The following is a 17645-nucleotide window of genomic DNA, read 5'->3' as shown; positions in this document are numbered from 1 at the left end:
GCCAGTTGGATATTCATATGGTTGACAGACAGCCTATTCTTGTAGGTAGCTTCCCATGTCCAATATTTCATTATAGCTATCCTTTCCTCTGGCCTATGGACATTGAGTTATATCTTGTAACAGAGAAATGACAGCTAATGATATGTTGATGGTGTTGGTAGTACGAGTTGGAACCTAAGGTTTTCCTTGGATTAGCTCCATCACTAGAACAACATTTTATCTGTTACTTGTCTGAGACCTGGTTGCGACAAGCTTTTACTGTGATTAAGTATGGGGATCTTGCCTGCAGAAAGGAAATAGGTTTACTTCAATTTGTTTGTGGTTGGATTCAATGTAGAACTTATCTGGAAAATGATGTCCAGAAGAAAGTCACCCTGAGGGTCAAATTATTCATTCAAGAATCTGTTCATAAAATAGAAAGTTTAAAGAAATGCTCGATTGTCTGTCAAACATGAACAAACTGCAAGTTGTCTGTCACATCCCTCTGCTAAAAAACTAGCAGCCGAAGACTCACATGGCCGAGTATTGACAAATACTAAAAACTGCAGCAATGGTGCACATTATGCTTACGAATCCATAATCAACACTAAGAAAGATGAAAACAATGATGGTTTCATGGGGCCACTTTCCCATTCAAAAGACAAATGTTTGCCCAAGAGCCAACCAATGCTAAACAATGATTTAAATACAAACCCTGGTTTTGGCTAACATTTCTCGCTACAATCTGACTTAAAAACTAACCATCTTATTTGATATAAATCTTATATTTGTCCATTCGAATTACTTGCTCGCTTGCGGTTACAGGAAATGATTTAAGAGTAGAAATGGTAACCCTTGGCTTGAAGTATGATATTCCTCAAACCTCCAATGGGAGCTAGAGTCATTAACAGGACGCCGAGTATGATACAGATCTGAAATTTAAAAACTAAACCGAGTCAGATTTATTGTCAAAAGGCAGATGGGAATACGAGGAAGAAACTTGAGCATGATTTTAAGTTGGAAAATATACCCAGTTGATACACCAAGATAACCCAAACCTCTTTGGTTTGTAGATAGCAAGCCATATGATGCAAGGGAGCTAAAGAAATGACAGGAAAAAGAATTAATAGTGTATATCAGTTTGACATCTTTGTCAGAATTAGCAAAGGGCAATCTACTGAACCAGAAGGACTTACAAAATAGGTTGTTGGTGCATAAGCAAATCCTCCAAAGAATCCAAGAAGGCCACCAAAGAACGGAAAAGTCATACCTACGAACATGGTGGCAGCTGAAACAAAGAACAATTAAGTTCTAATTTCATGGTATACAAACCCTGGACCAGAAAGGGTAATTAACTTTACTTACCAACATACAGATTGCGGGTGACAAATCGAAGCGTTCTAGTTGGTCTAAAATGAAATTTCTTTACCAGCAAAGTTTCTATCATGTCAAAAACAGGCATGGCATATAGCTGCATTTACAGAAACAGAAGCATAAAAGTCTATTCAAGTGAGCCTGCAGAACCAAGCTGAAACAGATCAAACCTGATAGCTTCCAATCACATGGATCACAACGAACATGTTTGCTGCAATGATAAGCCACGTTGGTTTCTGCAATGAGATGAGGATGTTGTCCTCAACATTGTTGCCAAACATATAGTACCCGATGAAGGCAACAGGGAAGTAGCACAAGCCCACAACAATATAGGCAACGACCACTCCTCTCCACATTGGCCCCTTGGAAGGCTTCTCCGGCGTCGAAGGGATGGTTGCTTGGATCTCCAAGACCACGTTGTGTCCAGCATAGGCAAAAGCTACATCGCCTAATGCATTCAAGAAACCAAAGAATGTTCCAGGTGTGGTGGTGGCTTTGTAGCCATATTGCACATCTGGCTGGACACCCTTGTGAACAGAAGCTGTCCAGGCTATGGTAGAGTAACTGCATAACAACATTGACATCAGATAAACTTACATTTGAACGTTAACAACATGAACAACTGAACATTTTACATCCCAGCTTATTAAGATACTGTTTTTAGAGGAGTACAATTGGTTAATGACCATTATATACCTTGAATTTGTAGAATATCCCCTAAATTTTATGGCTTAGAATTAGGCTTTTGCACACTTAAAAGACCAAGTGAGCTGATAAATAGGAAGGAACATTACCTCAAAGACATGACTGCTGCAGCCAAAGAGACCCCTGAGATGGAGTTAAAGTTAGGGAGGTGGGCGAGTACAAAATGGACAGAGGCAAATATCGCGATAAAAGATGTTAATTTGATATCTTTGCAGTGATTCTTGCAGGCTAGATCATGGATTTTCTGCAGTGATTTTCCACCAGTAACCATGTAGACTATGTCAACACTAACTTCACAGATTAGTTGTTGAGGAACCACAATGTAAAGTCCGAGCTTCTCCCCAAAGGCTTGCTGCCCCAGCTCATGGTATCGATCAAACCTCTTCCCAGGAACCATCTCATGCATCTCAACCATTTGCCAGAGAGTGTATAGAGTGATGATCCATGACAGGATCATAATTACAATGCCAGGACCCCTGAATTAGAGAAAGGAAACTTATTCAAATATTGATCTTTCTTCGAAGTATATGCGCAAAAGTTTTGTGTTTCACATACCATCCAAGATGTGACATGGCATAAGGAAGACTGAGGACTCCAGCACCAACCATAGCAGTAACATTGTGGAATGCTGCGTACCACCATTTTGCATTTCTTGAAGAAGTAATTGGAAGCCAAGCATCAATGTCCTTCTGCTTTGCTAGCTTTTCGTCTATCTGAAATTCACAACAAATCTTTCTGTCAGATTAACATGGTTTCCAACTTTCATAATCATCCCCTCCACATAAGAAAGGATACAGAAACTGTTCATTATGAAAAAGTTTCAGCCGTTTGCATGACGAAAAGATCAAGAAAAGCATTCACAAACGAAAAGAACATATGCAGGAAGGGTGGGAGAGGCTTACGGTGCTTGGGGTATTGGTTTCGAGCTGCTCCTGAGGAGGTCCTTGAGTCCCCATGGTTTCCAAGTATGCACTGCAGAACTATGTAGGAAGAGGGAGAAGATGGAGCACTCAAGAAAATATATATTGATTGATAGTTACAAAGAAGGAAATCTTGAAAGTGACAACAAACGTGAAGTGAACTCCGCCTAGACAGATACAGAAAATATTAGAGAGGGAACTTCTGACTGTGACACTTCTGTTCCCATGCAAATGTTTTTATACAAGGAAAGAAGAATCAATTTCCAAATGCTACTGTCTTTAGATGGTAAACTATCCTCATGCATCTCAACACATAGTTCATTGACATCTGAGATCATGGTAAATTATTTAGAGGGGAGCATAACAGGAAAAGGACAGCAAAGAAAATTAAGATTCCTGTTAAGTCCATAAAAATGAAAATAATAATAATTAAGGGGAAATTGGCAAATTAATAAAGGATTCATTTAGTGAGTTAGGTATTTTTAATTTTTTTTCTTTTACTAGGACTTAGCAGAGAGACAGCTATTATTCCTTTTAGGGAGAAAAATATAAAAAGGAATTAAATCTCATAAGTTTGAATAAAATGCTGGAATACCCAAGCTTTTCCTTCTCAATTTCCTCCCTACCATATCAGGAAACAAATCTACCATTTCCCATTTTAATACCAAATATGGGTAAAATCCAAAAACCCCTCTGATCACTTTGATCCATTTTGTTTTAAAATGATGATTTTTTAACTCTTTAACCGTTAAAATTGTTCGTCAATGATTAAAAAAAATATAATCTAATATTTACATAAACATTTTAGATACAAATACTCTCTTTAAAAAATTATGCTCATCTATTTTTTCAAATTTCCAACACTTCAAATCAAAATTTTAAAATTTTTTTTAATCAAGATTTTTGAGTGAGAGATGTACAGATTATTTTTTTAAAAAAAAAATACTTAAATTGAAAAAAAAATGATACAAAGGCATTAAACTGTAACCCAGGACCAGACATATTGCCCAACGCAGCCCAACATAGCATTGCAAATGAAATACAATCTAAACACCCAGTGAAAGTGGGTCCATGAATGCAAGACCCATAAACAGGCAGTGCCCTGAACTCAATTAAACAGATCCTGATTTCTCAATTAAACAACAATTTTTTTTATCACATTGTAACCCTGAATTCAATATAAAAATCACTTAAAAAATACACTATTAAAGTCGACAAATAAAAATTACCTTGAGATCTTGAAATTGCACAATTTTATCAAACTTGCTCTCAATGGAAGAAGAAGGAAAAATAAGAAAAGAAATGATGGAGTTGGAGAGAAATAAAGGAAGAAAATGTTGAGAGGGATTTAGAAAGAGAAAATAAAAAATTTATTATTCATGTATTTTTAAAAATGATTAATCTTTAATTTTATCTTATAAGTATTTTTTAAAATTTTTTTAATATTTAGTGTCAGATCTTTTGATTTTTAGATAACAACATTTGATATATACGCTGTCAAGATATCAAATATAAATTCTTTTTTTTTTTAACTATTTATTTTGATAACCCGAATTTGATTGATTCTTGAATATAGATCAAGATTTCATCAGTTATGGCCACATGCCAATAATCATTGGTTGGCCATGCAGAATAATACCCTTCCTCACATTACAAATTTCACCCTATAAGTCCACATGTCCCACTCTCCATTGATTTCAAATTTACAAAAAAAAAAAAAAAGCCTTAAATCCTGAGTCATAGGCTCACAGGAAACTATACAAAAGCAGTTGACAAAATATTTATATTCAGCACCCAAAACTTATAAAACACTTTCCAATTTCTAGATATATCTCCTATTTCCAGGCCATATCTTTTTATCTTTAGAAGAGTCATCCTTCAGCCTTTCCTGACAAGATCTCCAGATATTCCTCTCCCAACTGCAAAAATCAGAAAGGCTCCATTTACGGGTGCCACCGTTGTTTACCTAATTACCCACTCCATCAATTCACATTTACAGCCTCACTTTTCACCACGCTCGTTTCATATTCACATTTACAAACAGTCTGAACTGGAAAATTCAAGTGTAAGTAACCAATGCAAGGATAAGCTACACTGCTTCATAGTTCAGGTTGCTCTTGAATAATTATCGGATAGAGCATACCATAATATATGATGGCACAAATACAAATTAATAATTTGAGCTTAGGCCCATAGATAAGAACATTTGGATTTTGCTTCCATGCTTTGATTTGCATAGTGTATATTTAATCCATGTGTTTTCTGATAGACTTCTTGTGAAAGGGAATGGAAGTTGCTTCTCATTGTTTGGTTGCAGGCTTGGCACATCATAGGCCATAGGTTAACCATGTGGAGATGGTGAAAAAGAATGGCCGGCCTTGCAACAGCATAAACCTTGGGTTGGGTTTTTATTGACGGCAGCAAACAGTAGCCAATCAGTTTATTCCTGGTTTGTTTATTTTTTCCATTCGATGTTGAGATTTTGTCATATTATGCGTTTGATAAGTGCTTAGACTGAATCATCAATCGAAACTATACAGATTTTATGACACTAATCACAGTTGATTAACAGTAAGCATCCTTCTTTCTACTGCATTTGCTCCCTAAAGCTCATCATCACCCCTTAAGGCCTGGTGAATCAAGTTTCCACCCCTGGTTCCACCTTTCCTGAGCTCAAGCTTCTCCAATCTTCATTTCCAGGTCTATGCAACATAAGTTTAGGATTTTGTTTCAAAAGTTCCAGCTGCCTATTCTGTAATTTCTAAGAACACCAGCCAAAGATTATTTTATGGTTTGTTCTGATTTGGCGATCCAAAATAGAGTAAACATAAAGTAGTTCCATTTCGAATGTTGGGATTTTTGTAGTAGTTGATTTTCTCAGTATGAGGATGAATTCTACTTGGTACTTGGTAGACAGATTTCATTGCTTGATGGTTATAAACTTATTGTTGCTCTGCTAACAGGTTTGCCTGCTATGAAAAAATTGAAAATTTTTGTTGTAAAAATGGGGTAAAATGAGACAACCCAGGTCATTCTGGATTTGCATTTCAGTTCGAAGATCATATGTTAACTTGGGTTTTCTTTGGCAAGATCCAACAAGAAACAAATGGCTTTTCTCAGGGAAAATCTAAATCACCAACTAGTAAGTAATAAAGAAGATGAAGCAGAAGCATTCTGTAGAAAACATCAAATCGTAGGTTGTATTGATTTTACACTATGATTCCATATATTTCCTGAAACAAACCTTAACTCAGAACTCATTTTCAAAGCAAATACACATTAGATGGAAACCATTTCACAACTGAACTCATGTTTTCTTTTTTTCTGAAGATTGTGACATGCATATTCATTTTTCACCAACAGCAAAACAAACAAAAAAGGACTGGTATATTTTACATGCATAAACAAGTTATGAAGAAACAGTGATGGCCAACTCTCTTCTGGTTTGGTCTCAGTAGCTACAGTTCCCTTGTGCACAGAAAGCAGTGAACCAGTGATACAACAGAAACCGGTTCAAGCTTCAATCACCCGATGAACTCTGTCAACATTGACTGTTGACAATGGCCTTATGCGCCATCAGACCACCTTAACTTATCATGTTCTTCATTTTTTTTCCCTACTGTGCTTTGTGGCACCCCACTTTCCTTCTACTGTGGGAAGACAACAATTAAGAGTAAAATTCATAGTGCTTGGCTTGAATGATGATTTGCCTCAAGCCTCCAATTGGTGATACTACCATCAAGACAACACCTAATACAATGCAGATCTGGGGAAAAAAAAAGAAAAAACCAAATAAGACCGATTAAACACTGATTCGAATCACATTGAAACAATAAGGATGGCAAAATTTAAATCAAGTTTACATACCCAGTTAGTCCACCAAGATAAGCCGAACTTTCTTGGTTTGTAGATGGCAAGCCACATGATGCAAGGGAGCTAATGAACAAAAAGCAAGAGAGCAAATAAATGATGGGGTCAAAGTTCTTCAAATAGAATTGGTACATTTCAAGTAAGAAGGAAGATGGCATGAAGAGAGAATGTGGCTTACAAAGTATGTTGTTGGTGCAAAAGCAAATCCTCCAAAGAATCCAAGAAGACCACCGAAGAAAGGGAAGGTGATGCCAACAAACATTGTGAATGCTGCAAATAAAGATATGGCATAATAATTAATATCCTCTAGCTCCAATCCCCTTTTTAGTTGATATCAGTACCTTGATTTACATGCAAGTAAGTTGAAAAAAAGTGAAGAATTTACTTACCGACGTAAAGATTGCGAACAATGAATCGAAGTGTTCTAGTAGGCTTGAAATTTAGTTTCTTCACTAGGACAGTTTCCATCATGTCAAATACTGGCATTGCATAAATCTACATGACAAAAGTTAAAGGAAAACCTAATCAGTTATCTGTGGTATGGATTAAATTATGATAAAATCCGAACACTATTGATTGATACACACCTGGTAGCTTCCAATAACATGAATAACAACAAACATGTTAGCCATTGCAATGAGCCATGCTGGTTTCTCCAATGACATGAGGATGTTGTCCTCGACAGCATTGCCGAACATCCAATACCCAATCAAAGCAACAGGGAAGTAGCACAAGGCCACAACTATATAGGCAACGACAACACCTCTCCACATGGGTCCCTTTGATGGCTTCTCAGGTGTAGATGGGATTGTTGCTTGGATCTCCAACACCACATTGTGCCCGGCATAGGCAAAAGCTACTTCACCCAAGGCACCGAAGAAGTCGAACACTGTTCCTGCTGCTGTCTTTGCTTTGTAGCCATATTGCACATTTGGCTGAACACCCTTATCCACTGAAGCTCCCCAAGCAATCGTAGAGTAACTGTATGACAATTTAAAAACATGCATTAGCATATCAAATTTAAAAATCAAAGAAATAAATTTCGGATTCTGTTCAATTTATCTGAAATGGCACATAAAAGAATGTGCAATATACCTCAAGGACATGACTGCCGCTGCCAAGGAGACACCAGAGATGGAGTTGAAGTTGGGAAGGTGAGACAGCACAAAGTGAACAGAGGCAAAAATCATGATGAAATAGGTAAGTTTTATGGATTGGCAGGTACTGCAGACGGTGTCATGGAACTTCTTCAATGATTTGCCTCCGGTAACCATGTATACTATGCAGACACCAACTTCAACAATAAGCTGCTGTGGCACCACAATGTAGAGACCAAGTTTTTCACCAAAGGCATATTGACCCAGTTCATGGTATCTATCAAAACGTTTTCCTGGAACCATCTCATGCATCTCAACCATTTGCCATAGAGTATACAGGGTAATAATCCATGATAGGACTAGGACAACCACGCCAGGACCCCTGAAACCAAATAATAGTGTTCCATCAATCTATCGAATTTTCTATATTGATTGCTCGGCTAAAACATCGAAATTCTAAATTCATTAAATAATTAAACTCTTCAAATTTTTTTCCATTTCAGATCATACCATCCAAGCTCTGACATGGCATAGGGGAGACCGAGGACACCAGCTCCAACCATAGCAGTGACATTGTGGAAAGCTGAGTACCACCATTTTGCATTTCTTGATGAGGTAATTGGCAACCAATCATCAATTGCTTTCTGCCTTGCTAATTTTTCTTCAAACTGTGATAGGCAAAGAAACAAATCTCTCTATCAGTTTCTGACAAAATACATAATTCAAGGTAATGCTAAAAGTGAACCATAAAACAGACAAAAAATGAGAAAGTAAAGCAAATCAGACAACCAGACAGAGTTGAGGTTAGTGAAAGCCACCAAAATAGGACTTTTCATTTCTCTTTCCATTTAGTAAATCCCCTAGTGCTTCTGAGAAGTGCTAAAAGAGCGGATGACATGGGCATTTCAAAACAAGTTGTGATTGGAATTCCCTAATCTTTGGAAGGGCAAAATGTCCCTACATCAGTTATCAACTTATCAGTAGATTCAACAATGAAAAGTTTCTCTCTCTTGATTTGTCCTTATCATTCTGAAGTTGTCGGCCACTTATTTTGGTTCCCACTTCACACGTTTTGATCCATGTTCATACGCTAGCATTACATGTTTTACTAGCTATGCCTTGCGGTAACAGTTCTACTTGTGGGGGTTAAATTACATGTTTTACTTTGTCTTTAGATACAGTAAAACTCCTAGACTAGACTTAGACATTGCACAGTATTTCATACTTTTTCTAAAGGAAAATACAAGTCAAAGACTTTGGCTTGTCTGTCTCAAAAGTATTAGTAACAAACTAACCATGTGCTTGCATGTGAATCCTTTCTGTAAATCACTTGATAAAATTTACTATAATCAGGAAGCAGATCTCTACAGACTACAGGACCAAGTAAGTTTTTTTTTTGTTCTCATCTGAGATGTTTGGTGCTGTACCTTTTTTTTTTTATCTGAGATGTTTGGTACTGTACCTAATCTTTCCATCTTTACTTACAATTAAATGCAAACGTTTGTCTTTGAACTTAGAAAACAAGTATTGTGACAACCATGAATGCATACGTTGAGTGTTGACTTAAGACTTTATGGCCAGCAGCTGCCACCAGGGAAAAAGGGAACTATAATAATCTAAATTTCAGTCGGCATTTAATGCAATTCCTTCTCACTATGGGTTTCTTTCTAAGCAATCAAAGTTGAAAAAACGGTGCCGTAAGCTTAAGGTTAAAAGATCCATTAACTTCAAAGTGTGTGTCTTCTGCCATGGATGAATTACAACACAGTGACTCGTGATGAACCATCGGTTTCACGTGTGTCGAAAAAAAGAACCCACTGAACCAGAATCATCTTCTTAAGCCAAATCTCAGATATATGCAAAGAAAAGTTGCAGAGAGGCAACAATGGATGGAGAACCAAAATTATCACAGGCAGAGAAACCTTGGGTCTAAACTGTCTTCCATTTCCAAGTTCGTATGATGAGAAAATGATTCAAGAATTATGTTTTCATGAAAATGAGTCCATAAAGTTATGCTGAATTAACTAATCAGAGGCTTTTATCATATGGTTGTTGAGGAAGCAGAATTACAGAAACGAAAATCATAAACGGACAGAAAACTAAAGAACAAAAGTAAATCATGCAGATACAAGAGCATAAAGCTAAAAGGACAAACCTCCAACGAGTTCGGAAAGCTTTCATTAACTTTATGTTTCAAAAAACAAAAGCAAGACAAATCAGTGCATGCACAAAAGAGTTTTACAGCAACTTACACTGTCGTTCCGGGCATTATCTTTGTCAGAAGGAGCTTGGGTTCCCATGTTCTTTTTCTCTTGACGAAAAAGAAGAACAAAAAAAAAGACAAAAGCAAGGATGAAGGTGAAAAACCAATGCAAATTGAACCTGGAAAATCGAGCTGGTTCGCCTTGTATTTATAAAGGAAAAATCCCAATTCAATAGTTCAAAAAAGAAAGGGGAGAGCGTGGGGGATGTCAATAGTCCTTGAAGGCGACGTTTTTGAAGTTTTTGTTTGACTTTACGGAGTCTTTTGTACAGACAAAAAAATGGGACTAAATTCAACTTACCAGTTCTCCTCTTGCTTCTTAGCTGTAACCTCTTTTTGAAGAAATTTCCACGAAACTTTAATTATAGAAACAACTTGGGAGTGAGCATAGGTTCAGGACAACCCACAAACTACCCTCAATACATGGATTTAGATGATTTCCAAGGCCGTTCTTTGTGACTGCACCAGTGATTTATGATTTAAATTTTTTAAAATCGAACACTTTTACGATAATGTAGACCAATTTGTGATTCAAAAATTTTAAGATCAACTCAGTGCATCCAACTTTAGCACTGTTTACTCGGATCGTGTTCAAATGAATGTGGATTTATAATTAATGAGTATTAAAACATTACTTAAATAACTAACAGAAAATATTAGGGCCTTAAACTTCGGCTTGAATAGTTGAATTGCATTGAATAGGGAACAAAACAGTTGTATTGTACCAGTAGTAAATTATAGCCGCATGTGAAAACTGATGAAGGTCTCAATAACGGTGGATATATAGGGATTCGAAGCACTAATATTATTGAGCTAATCCTCGTTTTACATAAATTTCTTCTATCGTCTCTAATAATTTAAACAGCAATATATATATATATATATATATATATATATATATATATATAACAGTAATTATATTCCTTATAAATGAACTTAATATATATAAAGTNCAGCAATATATATATATATATATATATATATATATATATATATATTACAGTATATCTGTTCCAAATTCCATATTCAATAATTGAAGCAAGGTTTCTGACTTAAGAAGGATAAGACCTGTTTATTCTTTGTCAATGGCAGCGCTTCTTGGACGTTGATTTCAGGGGGACCAATACTCAATATGGACTCCACGTATGGGACAGGCATGATGGTCATCAACATCTAAAACCTCAAAATTGCCTATATCATTTTGAGATTTGAGAGTATCTTCGCTCACAATACTTCTGTCATTTCCTTGAAATATGATATAGGCTTTATCTTGTTAATGAGATGACAACAATTAATTTTTTGATAGTGTAAAAATTTTATACATATAGACATATATTAAATATAATTTTTTTTAAAAAATAATATTTTGATTATTAATTTGTATTAATTTAGATATGGTGAAATGAAGAGGTGCCAATGGAATAATCCATTACCCCAACTCTTCACTCACATGGTTTTTCATCCTTAAAATCTGCTAAGATGAGATATTTTGCCATATCTTTTTGCCAAATGGGCATCCCCCACCACTTAAAAGTGGCCAAACAATAGCAACTTGGAGTGTGCTAGGGGAATGGCAAATCCTCATCATCAAAATTTTGAAACCATTGTGGTATTGTGGGGTTTGCTAATATGGACAACACCTATAAGAATCCTAATAAGGTAAGAAGCCATCCACTCAAACTGGCTTCAACAAAGTTTTTGTTCATCAATAGAAATTGGGTGTAAAATGGTTCAAAATCAAAAGAGGAAGAGGAAGTAGCTAAATCTAGACTCGGGTGACCAATCTTTTCAACACGCTTGCTATTCTCTACCATTAGCTCTATGACCTGTTTTTTCTGTTTTCATTCTAAAATACCATACCAGCTAGGTTTATTCTTCATTTTGCAAAGCTTCCATGCCAAATGCAGGACAGTCCAATTGTCAGTCCCCACATTTCCACATGCATCACCTAGCATACCTCATATATGCTAAGGTCAGATTTATTCCAGTGTTACAGATTCGCATCCCCATCACTCTGAAACTGTAAGCATCATGATAAAGTTGAATTGCTATACCTCCTGCAAATCCTCATCAAGAGTCCTAACTTGAAGCACCCATTCTTTGATTATATGTTTAGCTGAAATTTTTGGGAAAAGAAAAAAGGCATTCCTCCACTACGAATGTCAGTGCATTACACCCATTGATCAGATTAAAATATTAAGATATTTTATCTCCCTTAGTTTTGGAAATGTGATGGATTAACAGAGTGAAATCTTAGGATCTGAATTATAAACCAACCATAATGTACCTCATGTTTATCGCATTCATCGGTTTAGCAGCCTTGCAAAAGAAATATCTGGTTTCTGCCGCTAGTGCTATAAGCTATGTGATGATTGCTTTCTTTAGTGGAATCTCTGTACCTCCCACCCAAAAGAAAACAATGGTGGGAAATTACCTACATCTTAGGAAAAAGTAGTCCAATTTTTTGGGAAAAAACTATCGATTACCTTCATTGTATCACATGTTTGAACGTTTTTAGTCTCATCAAGAGATGATGGGAACATGGTTATGCAAGGGTGAGCATGGTTTGATTGGACGATTTTGAAGTGATCCTGAAATATTTCAAGATCAAGAATCATTTATATAAGTTTGGTTTTAAGCATTTTGAATTATGGATCAGTCCTTCTCTTTTACAAAACTGATTTTAGAATCCATCCTACCATGCAGGGTGTTATCCAAGATTGAATTTAGATTTTATAATTTTTTTAAAAAATAATAATTATAGTTAAATTTTTATTTATCACAAATGTAAGTTACATTTAAATAATTAATCAAATTCATGAATATATATACTACGAGGAAATTCATACATCCATGTTACAATTTATATTATAATTCATTTATTTATTTATTATGTTTAAAATTTTAACGTTATGTTCAATGTTATTGGTGTGCTTTTGTTTATTTATTTATGTAACTTTTTAGCTTAAGAGTTGAAATCTTTAAAAAAACTCATTTTTTCTTTTATGAGGTCAAGTTTTACCATTTTTAACTATATATTTAGTTTATTTTTATATAATTCTTAAATGATCATTAGTTTATATTTAGTCTAGTTCTTCGGTCTAGGGTGGGTGAGCATGTAGGACCACCTTAAAAGTATCAATGGTAATTTTAGATCATAAACCAGACATCGAATTGAGAAATCACCTTAAAATCCATTGACATAGAAAGGTCCATGTATGCTCTTAGACCGTTACTCAACCCTACTATCAAGGGCAGAGCTAAAGCATTTTAAAAAGGAGAGGTCAGAGACGTTAAATAGTTAAAGAAAATTTTATATATAATTTAATTATCACTTATATAAAAAATTAAATAAAATTAAAAAAATATTAGACATATAAAAAAATGAACGGTAATAGTAATAACAGTGTCATTTATATATATAATTGAATGAAACTATAAAATGAGTCTCTCTCAATTTTTGCGGGTTAGAATAGAAGAGAAAATAATTTTTCAAACTCAAATGAATTGGCTCTTTACTTTGTGTGTTTTAACTCTCCTCTTATTTTCTATGTGTCTTTTAAATTGTTAATTAACATATTGAGTTATTGAATTGAACTATTAAAATATAATATATTATGATAAGCTATTAAGTTGTATTATTAAGATATAATATATTATAATAAGCTTAGATTTGTATTAAAACTTAATGAGTTTGGATTAGTAGACTCACTTTTATTTTTTTTTTAAATTTGATAGGCTTAACATATTATTTTAAAATTTATTTGTTGAGCTTAATTAGTAATATGCTAAGCATAATGACTCTAATTTCATCAAACAGTTCAAAGCATAAAACTAATTATTAAATAAAAAATTATTTTGAAAGCCATTAAAAATATATAATAAATAAAATTGTATTGAAAGAACTATAATTATTCATTCTATCAATTTGTATGTATATTTTTGTTATTTAAAGTTTACAACATACATATTAGAACGAATTAGTTATTCTAAATAAAAAATAATATATTAATGAAATTCTAAGCAATAGTGTAACACTGTAATCTATATTTGAGAATTACATAATAATTTATTTATTTTAAAAATTAAAATTATATAAAATAAAATCCATATAACAGAAAAAAAAAAACATAATATGTAGAAGATAGAAATTACATATGACATAATAATAAAAAAAAAACAATATGATTAATGGTTCATAGAAATTTGTGAAAAAAATGTATAGAGATTTAGAACATATGAATAAATAAAATAGAAATAAATAATAATAATAATAATATAAATTGAAAGAAAAATTAGAAAAAAACTTTAAAATTGAGTCAAGCATATCAAATTATTTTGTTATTTTTTATTTGTATTAATTATTAAATAAAAATTATTTTAGGGCGCCATTAAAAATATTTATAAAAATTTAAAAAATTTATATAATATGTAAAAANGTATTAATTATTAAATAAAATTATTTTAGGGCGCCATTAAAATATTTATAAAATTTAAAAATTTATATAATATGTAAAAAAAATTTAATTTTGGGGGGCCATGGCCCCCTAATGCTATAAGGAGGCTCCGCCTCTACCAGATACAATGGACTTCTTAAATTAGAATTTTTTACTCATCAAGAAATTAAAATTTTTTTACATATTCTAGTAAATATTAAGATATTCTATTAGTTCAATTATTTAAAATTTTGTATATCTAAAATCCATCTTATCTTTTACTGACATGATTTTCACTGGAGAGAATTCTCTTACATTAATCTAAGTCTACCTCGACCCTTGTTTCTCTCATAGAGGCTTCACATCTAGGTCTGTTCTGATACTACTTGTCATAAATAAGAACTTAAGTCCAACCTCATATAATCTTAAATTTTGAAAATAAATTTAAGCTTATAAAACACGAGTCTACATTCTTAACCTAAAAGACATATCTAATAAGTGGTGAAAGATTCATATTTATATATCTAAAATTCATCTAATTTTTTACTGATATGAAATCCGTAATAAGATTTATCTCACAAAAGAGAATAGTAATATTTATGCCATTGTTGATAGTATAATCAATACAATTTTCTTTATTGATTCGTAAAATATTTTACATTTATAAAAAATTTATCATTTCCAAACAAAAAAAATTAAGAAAATTTTTAAGAAATACTTTTCAATCTTGCTAAATATGTGAAAAAAATTCTAAAACTTTTCTCATGAATATTGTTTGGATGAAATCAAGGCACGTATTCATCAAACAGTGCAAGACATGTGGATGATAACAGCACACGTGTTGCATTAATTTACTCAAACTCATGAGTTTTATTGCCATTTTTCTTTTGTTGTAATACAATTCAACAGCTTAAAAATTAATCAATTTTCCTTCCTTGGCTAAAAAACATTCAAATTAATCAAAAGTCTATGTTTTAAAATGAAACGTATCTTTTCTGTTGCGGCCCAAAAAAGGCAAATTTTCTTTACTCCTCATAGTTACTTGGCAAATCATTCCAAGATGTATGAATTTTCCACCTCCTAATCAGCACGTGGAGTGTTGACTCAAGATTACTATTATGTTTTTTCCTTCTAGCCAAACAGCCCACAACAAACTTTTCTACTATTCTACTTACTTTAAGTTTCCCCACCAAAAAAAGGAAATCAAGGTATTTTGGACACTTAATTTTGTATTATTCGAAATACCCAACATAAAAAAAAATAAAAAATAGAGAAATGGTTGCTTATGTTCATATATTCATCAATTTTGACTTTTTGCAAGTAACGAATTTCAACCACTTCAGGAACATCAAAAACAAGTACTTAAGTGCCTTTTGAAATTAAGTGTTACATAGTATAATGTAGGTCTAAAAGAAGAAAAATGAGAACATTTTGGGTATAATTAAGTTTTTTTATCTTGCTACTTTGTTATAAAAATTAGATTTTATATTTGATGTATAATATTTGATTATATTCTATTAATGAATCCAATGTTATTATATATCTTGTTAAAAAATAAAAAATTTTAATACTTTCGTATATTTACAAGATGTCACTATAAGATTCAGTAATAAAATACGAGTATTAAATATTGATAGTATATTAAATATAAACTCGATATTAATAATAATAAATTGAGTCGTTAATCTGTGATGTCTTTCCCTTATTGGTTGCCTTTTGTGACATCTAGTCAAACTCATGGTGTCCACGTGGACGGTGCCTAAAATCAAGTCTTTGAAATAAAGGAGAGGTTCAAATTTCTCCCGTAGGGCATCAAAATTTCCATAACAATGACTCATTTTGTGCCCCAATATAGTGAAGTTTGAAAATTAGTCAGTTTTGTTACGACGTTGCAATCAAATAAGATCATTCTGAAATGAATGTAAATTTTCCCATAATAAATTATTATAAATTAATTAAAAATGAATTATCCCGGGTTATCTATGTACCATTATTTTTAAAATTTATGCCTTTTTAATAAAAGTCAAAGATAAATTATTCAAAGATAGATTATTGATAATTAGATTATAATAAGGTTAAAAGGAATTAAAAAAAGCATTAGGTAAAATGAAAATCAAATAATAATATGGGTTTTTGGCAGGCAGCCCGCTGATTAATTAGTTTAAATTTAAAGATCCAAGAATCACTCCAAATCAAATAATCCCCAATCTATATAAATATTTGAAATTTGAATATATTATTGTATAATAAAGCAGTGTTAAGCTTAATTAATTTCTCAAAAGAATCAACGAGTAAGACTAGGGATCAATCATAATTAATTTTTTATTTATATAAATTATTCTGCTAGCTAGGTTGGACCAATCATATATAGTTGCAAAATTTTGTCAAAGAATTAAGGTCAATGAAAAAGAACAAAAAAATTGTACTCCCTTTTACTATTATTATATTTTGAATTTATATTTGATGCATTGTTAGTATATAGTACCGATACAATTTCACTTAATAATAAAATATCATCTTATAAATGTGTAAAATATTTTTAAAATCACAAGCATATATTTATAAAAATTTTATAATTTTAAATTTATTTATTAACAAGGTATTATCATTTGATTCATATATAATGCATAGAATTTATACACAAGTAGTGCATCAAATATAAACTCATATTTTACCGGCGATATTCATGTTATTTCTGCAAACTTCTACTAACCAAACATATAAAGTTAAAACACCCGAACATTTGACTCATTAATTAGTACATAATCCTCTGCCTAGAGAGTAGAGTTCGAATATCTTTTTTTTAATTAAAAAAACATATTGAGTCAAAAATACCAAGATGTGAATAGCAGAAAATTTTAATTTCATCCACAAATATGAGATATGATAGGGGCCTTGCCTTTCAAAGATTAAATTTGTAGCAAAAAAAAAAAAGACAAAAAGTTGGAAGAATTTGAACACTTGGCCATGGGAAAGAGGGTGCCGTCTTTCTTTTTGAATC

The 17645-nt window shown here is 32.8% G+C and overlaps 2 protein-coding genes across 2 annotated transcripts; both read right to left on the bottom strand.

Moving 5' to 3' along the window:
* On the bottom strand, positions 476 to 4236 carry LOC18600941 (lysine histidine transporter 1). Its single transcript, XM_007031697.2, has 9 exons — positions 4208 to 4236; positions 2961 to 3038; positions 2614 to 2771; positions 2148 to 2534; positions 1524 to 1917; positions 1345 to 1450; positions 1176 to 1267; positions 1010 to 1078; positions 476 to 911 (listed from the first exon to the last, which is right to left on the bottom strand). The coding sequence occupies exons 2-9, from the start codon at positions 3012 to 3014 to the stop codon at positions 813 to 815; spliced, it is 1359 nt and encodes a 452-aa protein (XP_007031759.1). The 5' UTR covers positions 3015 to 3038; positions 4208 to 4236; the 3' UTR covers positions 476 to 812.
* LOC18600940 (lysine histidine transporter 1) lies at positions 6151 to 10354 on the bottom strand. The gene is made up of 8 exons (XM_018120154.1): positions 10198 to 10354; positions 8456 to 8613; positions 7944 to 8327; positions 7436 to 7829; positions 7238 to 7343; positions 7027 to 7118; positions 6846 to 6914; positions 6151 to 6744 (listed from the first exon to the last, which is right to left on the bottom strand). The coding sequence occupies exons 1-8, from the start codon at positions 10243 to 10245 to the stop codon at positions 6646 to 6648; spliced, it is 1350 nt and encodes a 449-aa protein (XP_017975643.1). The 5' UTR covers positions 10246 to 10354; the 3' UTR covers positions 6151 to 6645.

Source organism: Theobroma cacao, chromosome 4 (assembly GCF_000208745.1).
Source record: "Theobroma cacao cultivar B97-61/B2 chromosome 4, Criollo_cocoa_genome_V2, whole genome shotgun sequence".
Lineage (NCBI taxonomy): Eukaryota > Viridiplantae > Streptophyta > Magnoliopsida > Malvales > Malvaceae > Theobroma > Theobroma cacao.
The sequence above is the reverse complement of the archived record's forward strand: the minus strand, read 5'-3'. Positions and strand labels throughout refer to the sequence as shown.

What these genes read in the sequence shown, in the direction of transcription:
- LOC18600941 (XM_007031697.2), bottom strand. Translation starts at nt 3,014, where the DNA reads ATGGGGACTCAAGGACCTCCTCAGGAGCAGCTCGAAACCAATACCCCA. An exon ending in GCAGCAGTCATGTCTTTGAG is followed by an intron (nt 1,918 to 2,147) that starts GTAATGTTCCTT and finishes GTTGTTATGCAG; the next exon opens with TTACTCTACCATAGCCTGGA. An exon ending in ATGTGATTGGAAGCTATCAG is followed by an intron (nt 1,451 to 1,523) that starts GTTTGATCTGTT and finishes CTGTAAATGCAG; the next exon opens with CTATATGCCATGCCTGTTTT.
- LOC18600940 (XM_018120154.1), bottom strand. Translation starts at nt 10,245, where the DNA reads ATGGGAACCCAAGCTCCTTCTGACAAAGATAATGCCCGGAACGACAGT. An exon ending in GCGGCAGTCATGTCCTTGAG is followed by an intron (nt 7,830 to 7,943) that starts GTATATTGCACA and finishes ATTGTCATACAG; the next exon opens with TTACTCTACGATTGCTTGGG. An exon ending in TTGCACCAACAACATACTTT is followed by an intron (nt 6,915 to 7,026) that starts GTAAGCCACATT and finishes TTTGTTCATTAG; the next exon opens with CTCCCTTGCATCATGTGGCT.